This window comes from Aptenodytes forsteri, unplaced genomic scaffold, assembly GCF_000699145.1.
Source record: "Aptenodytes forsteri isolate BGI_AS27 unplaced genomic scaffold, ASM69914v1 Scaffold53, whole genome shotgun sequence".
In the NCBI taxonomy this organism is placed as follows: domain Eukaryota; kingdom Metazoa; phylum Chordata; class Aves; order Sphenisciformes; family Spheniscidae; genus Aptenodytes; species Aptenodytes forsteri.
In genome coordinates, this window is record NW_008795909.1 from 8188931 (window position 1) to 8195060 (window position 6130).

The following is a 6130-nucleotide window of genomic DNA, read 5'->3' on the forward strand; positions in this document are numbered from 1 at the left end:
CACAGCATCCCCTTGTGTTAAGGGACCAACAGCCTCAGCCAGGAAGACCAAGGCAGCAGCTCAGTACAGTCCACATCCATGTGTGTTTCCAGTTTTAGTTAGACCTATCTTGCATTAATTAATCCTTGGCTGCAGCCACTGAAGCGAGCGGCTGGCAAGTAATTTAAGTGATCTAATTAATATGTGTCTCATCAACAACGCAAAGGGAATATTTTTTAAAACCTCTAAAACACCTGCACCAGCACATGGAGACACACGCATGCAGACACTGACACGGGTGTCAAGCAGCCAGGGCAGGCACCATCTCTTCTCCTCTGTCTTGCCCAGGGGAGGAGAGCTCCAGTGGGTTCCCACACCACAGCGGGGTGACACTTCTCATGCAAACACCTCTCTTTTCTTCCAGCATCGATGTACACTGAAATACAGCGGGAGCGACCAGAGAGTGGGAATATCCTGACTCACCCAGACTACATAGATGGAAACCCAGACCTCATCAAACCTAAAAAGCTCCTAAATCCTGTAAAAGCCTCGAAGAGCCACCAAGAGCTGCACAGAGAGCTGCTGATGAACCACAAAAGGTAAGAGGAGGTCGCAGCCTGCTGCTGGAGTGGTCCGAGAGGTGCTGAGCCATCGGAGCTCAGCAGCCGAGGCACAAGTGCCAGCGGCTGCCTGCGAGTTGGAAGGGCACAATAAATCCCTTCACTTGCAAATGAACACTATGTAAACTTGCTGTAGTCCTTTCCTCTTTTCTCTGACGCGATGGTTTCTCTTAAAACGAAAGCAGAACGAAAAGCCCCCTGCTCTGCCATCCTGAAGCACTGGCTAGCACTTTTTGGAGCTGCTCACTATTTCCACCCACCTCAAGCCACAAGCACTGGAAGATGCGAGGCATCCCTACAGCCCCCTTCTCGGTGTCCCATGCATATTTTCTCCCTGGTCCTGGTTTTTCTCCATCACTGACTTGCCGAGTCTCCAGCAATGTACAGCCTTCCTGTGTGCTTGAAGGCCAATCCAGAGGCAGTTAGAGCTCCAGGCTAGATGGAGCCATTGAAAGCTGGGATAGCATCAGTGTGAGATCTTCTGTACAAGGAAAATGCTAACCGCTGTCTCCCTAAAAATCAAACGAGTAAAGATAGGCTAGAATTCACATTCCTGATTCTTACCCCATCAACCCAGTTTAACTGTTTGGGGGTACAGATACAACATCAGGATAATGACACCAGGGACTGAGAATCTACCACCACATCATTCCTTTGCGGCAACTGTCTGAACATCAGTGCAATAAAAGCATATTCAGTTCAGAGACTTTTTAGCACAGCAAGAAATCTGCTGGCTTTATATTGACATTTTCTGAACACCCTGAAATATTCTGACACGATAGCACTTTGACCATCTAATTAAAAGGAGCACAGCCTCTGTTCAAACGGACTACGGTCATTACGAGAACCAGACACATATATTAATTCAGCAAACAATCAAGCCTGCCAGCAGGGTGCATTAATCAATACTGGCACTGGCTGGGCTTGAGTTTGATTTGATACTCACAGATCAGAAGAATTACAGGGACCATGCCCAGGCCATTCTCCAGCATCGAGGCAGAGGTAACTATACCAGCTAGATATTTTTAAAACTCTCTGGTTTGAGAGTGACCATAACCTGCCTAGTGACACTGCTCAGTTTAAAGGCTCACCCACCAACATTGGCTTTGATCTTGCAGAATGTTATTTCCAGTCTAACCATAATGGACCAAAGCATCAAGAAATTCCTGCAACGGAGGTAGCAGAGACGAACAGTGGCAGACAGGGTACAGATCCCACAGCACCAGGCTGAGCTGAACTTCAAACTGGCAAATACAAAGTGCATCATCACTTCGTATTCGAGTCCTATGCCTGCCACCATGATATATCCACATGTGCCATCAGATGCTGGCAGGAGGCAGCCCCATCGCAGCCATCCTGCATCTCCTGACCCCTCTTATTTTAGTCCTATACATCTCAGGCATCAATTTAAACCTGCTTTGGCTCTGGCCTCCCAAATATTTTTCGGCAAATATGTGAAACAAACCCTACTGCAAACAACAATCCATCGTTGCTGGTTTCTCGTCACTCTCGAATCCACCAGTTTTGCCTCCTGCTACATGTTACTATAGGGTGAGAAAGGGGAGAAGGGATGAGAGAAGGATCTATGACTTGCTCCTTTTCTGCTTTGCTGTTGGTTTGTCCCCTTAAGCAGCAGGGAGAAGCAACTCAAATCAGCAGCTTGTGCAACAAAACCCTTATCTTAGTCAACACCTCTGGGTACTAACAACACAGGCTGGTTAAATCAAAGAGTAGTAACAAATCCATAGGCAACATTGCAAGCTGTGTCTCCAGCAAGCCAAGGCAGGTTTTCTCTCTCTCAAGCCTCTCTGCAAAGTCTGAGTTCTTCCTGACTTGAGAAAACATCATGAAAGCTCTGGGGCCAATGCTACTGCTACCTTCACTGGTGTTGCCATGAACTTTGTCCCACCATAAAGCAAAAAACAGAAATGACAACAGGAAGCATTGTTAAACGTGGCACTGGAAGGATGCAAGCACTGGTTCCCAGCCATGTTGTGATAGCACTGAGGTTTGCTGCATCTGGAGAGTGTTTCCCTCTCCTGCCTGCCAGTTCAGTTTCTCATGATGTGAGATACCACCTCGGTGTCCACCACCCTGCCAAGGAAGCTTGGTAGTCCACAGGGTTTGATGTCTTTGCTTTCAAACGACCTTAGCAGAAGCCAACCAGCCTTCGGTCAACAAAAACCTCCCAGTACTGAGGATGAGCATTGCATTAATAGTGCACGCCGACCTGCCATGCTCTGGGCAAGCCTTTAACACAGACACGGGGAGGTCCCCTCCTCGCCTCAAAACAGACCTTCACCCACAGGAACACCAAACACCCCACATTTTACAATGAGACTTGTAAATACTCTCAGCCCATTGATTTAAACGAGTGTTAAACCCAGCCCACAAAAGTGGTCAGGCCCCACTCCTTCCCCATGTGTGACAGCTACAGGGTCTTCAACTCCTTCTCCTCAAAAATACAACTTCAGTAAACGACTTCTAGTTCTGTTTTTTCTTGCAAGATTACTTACATTCCAGCTGCTATTGCAGAAGATAGCCTGCATAAATCCGGCCTCGACCACTTCTTAATAATCTGTTCTTCAGCGACACGAAACTCTGCAGTTGCAATAAAGTCTCCCAAAATTCAGCAAATGTTCAACTTCCCAGCAGCTTCAGGTTTTTGCCTCCCTCTGACAAGGACTCAGCAGGGAAGAGAGTCACCACTTTTAGTGATTTAACCAGGAAGCTGATGGATTTTACGAAAGCAGATTCCTTTTGGCATGGCGGAGATGAGTTGGTCAAACCACTATCCTGGAAGGGCAGGAACCATCCCACAACCATGCAGGAGCACATCTGGACTTGTTCCACATTCACCCATAGCCCTACACATCCATAACTACTCCCATGCTTCTAGGGGGACAGAAGCTGGTGGGAAGGTGGCCAGGGTCAGCTGCAGGAGGCAAATCTTAGTGTCTGAATTGAGGCATGGCAATATTCAAAGTGTTAGATTTCTGAAATTTGTTTGGAGAAATTCTTTCATCTCTTTACCACATATTTATGCCTTGCCTGCGTGTCCTTGCCATGTCTCCTTTCCCGTGATCCCACCCCTCATAGAACAGGGCTTGGAGCAGCCCCACTTCATCTGAGATGCTTCAGGCAGCTGAAGGGGAGCCAGGCACCTGTGCCATCGGCAAATGCTCTGGCTTCCAGGAGAAAAGGACGTTTCATTTTGGCCTCTTGACCCGAACTCTCCATGTCAACAGGGGGATCGCTAGCCCTCAGCTCTGAAGCAAAGCTAGGATGCAAGAGCGAGGAAAGGAACTGCCAGGACAATTATTGCAGATCAATGACTACCCCTGCTGGTGGAAAAAACACTGTCATTATTTAAAAGGCCCTCAATGCTGCTGAAGCCATCACTGACATAATTAAAACTAGTAACAGCAGGAGCCAACAGAAGGTCTCATTTCCATACTTGACCCAGAAAGCTGTAGCACCTCAGTGTAATGGGATTAGCAAAACTTCCAGCGCCACAAGCCCCGGACACGGACAGCAAACGCCATGCCCACCCGAGGCAGGCAGCCCAAGGCACCATCCTGCAGTAAGGTGCTCCTGGTAGCACCCTCAAAGCCTTGTGGATGGATTTGTGGACCAGGACTGGTTTGTGGACCAGGTCTCCCATGTTTCCATTTAGGACCAGGAAGAGTTTTGGGGTTGCCAGGCTGGCAGTGGTTACACCCCAGGGTGTAGGCGCGCCAGCCCTGATTTATCTGCTTTTTATCCACAGAGGCTTGGGCGTGGAGAGCAAGCCAGAGCTGCAGCGGGTACTCGAGCACCGACGGCGAAATCAGCTCATCAGACAGAAGAAGGAAGAGGAAGAGGCAAAGAAATTGCAGTCTCCTTTTGAAAAAGAGCTATTAAAGAGGCACCAGAGGCTGGATCAGGTAGAACTGAGTTTTCAGTCATCCCCAGGTTGTCCTAACCACCCTGCACGAGGCACAGACCACAGGGGAGATGGATGGGCTGAAGCTCAACCCAAGGTATAGCGTTGCTACCCCTCCATAAAATGGGAGCCACAGGACATCCTTCACTGCTGCCCCATGCAGCTGCAGCACCCTCATCCTCACAGTGGGATTCACTTCATTCATACCACCTCGCCCAGGACCCCTGCCAAGTACCACTGGCCCTGGGTCTTCTCTGGGTCCCACGTGGTGTCCTGGGGGTGTGCTTTCCAGTTCAAAGCACCCCAGATAGCATGGGGGCTGTTGCAGCACCCACCACAGGGGTGCTCAGGACCTTGGGGTGCGGGGTGAGAGGCTGCAGAAGTGATGGAAGGTGCAAACCCTGCTGCAATCACACCCAAGCTGCCTTTGGGAGCAGTTCCTGGCATGTACTCTGGCCAAAAATAGGCCTGGGGAGAGCAATATTCAGCATGGGTGCTTGTCAGCAGCACAGCCATGCCCCGGGTGTTCTCTGCACATGCCCTTTACCCAAACCAATGCAAGCAGCAAGTCAGCTTGTTGCCGCTGAAAAGAAAGTCATTCCCTGTCCTACTTGCCAGTATTTGCACTGCAAATGGATGAAACTAGTTTATTTAATTAATGACACAACAGCTCCCTTGCAATAATAGCAGCCAAGCCAAGATCACTTGAAAAATCAAAGCCCAGCACTCTCAGAGAAGAACCAGGAATATGAAACAAGGTGATTTAGGGACAGATCCATAAAGACTTCACATATAAAAGTGAGGCAGTACAACAACTTACCCCCCCTTAGATGATAACCTAATGCTGAGAGCTTTTCCCAGGCTCACAGGCCTCCTTTGCTGGGAAGGATTCAAACCTCCTCCTCCCTCCTCCATGCCAGGTCTGAAGTAAAGCAGTCTCCTGCTTTTCTGCTGGAGATGTTCCTCCCTGGAGGAAAAAAAAATAATAATGTTTCAGTTGGACAGAAAAAGAGACTTGGGGTGAACATGGCTCTGGTGTAATGGTTTGGAAAAAGAGAGCACCGACACGTGCACTACACACTTGTTCAGCTTTGGGCAATAATACATGGACACCCAGCAATAATGAAGCCCACCATTTTCATGTAGCTAATGCACTTTTGTCCTTTAGCATGCACAGCTAACGGTGACTCTTCTTTCTTACAGTTAGAGAAAGAGCAGGAGAAGCAGGAAGACCATGCACCAGAATTCATTAAAGTCAAGGAAAACCTGAGAAGAACATCGACAGTGACGGGGGACGAGAAAGCAGCATAGCTTCTGCCAAATCTCAATGGGGAACCTACCAAGGCCGGCGCTAACACATACATGCTGACGACATCTCTGTACATGGTGGACATTCAAAGCCGCATCATTGGGGCTACTTACGGTTATTAACACTTGCTCCAGTAGAAGGCACAAAAAAGGTTTTCCCAGCCCAGGAAGGTATCACTGTGGAAAAGGCGCAGTGTTCACCGAAGAAATACTCACACAAGGAGATGCAGAGAGAAATTATGTTATTCTCCCCCCAGATTGTGGGTGCACGCTAACCTCCAGCTAACTCTTGGTTAAC

At 48.6% G+C, this 6130-nt stretch overlaps 1 protein-coding gene across 1 annotated transcript in view; it reads left to right on the plus strand.

Moving 5' to 3' along the window:
• Positions 1-5852, plus strand: part of FAM107A (family with sequence similarity 107 member A) — a 14390-nt gene extending 8538 nt beyond the window's left edge. The window contains exons 2-4 of the mRNA XM_009284396.1: positions 404-578; positions 4369-4525; positions 5728-5852. Of these exons, the coding sequence (XP_009282671.1) occupies positions 404-578; positions 4369-4525; positions 5728-5835 (440 nt within the window). The 3' untranslated portion in view covers positions 5836-5852. The remainder of the gene's footprint in view (positions 1-403; positions 579-4368; positions 4526-5727) is intronic.
• The last annotated feature ends 278 nt before the right edge of the window (positions 5853-6130 follow it).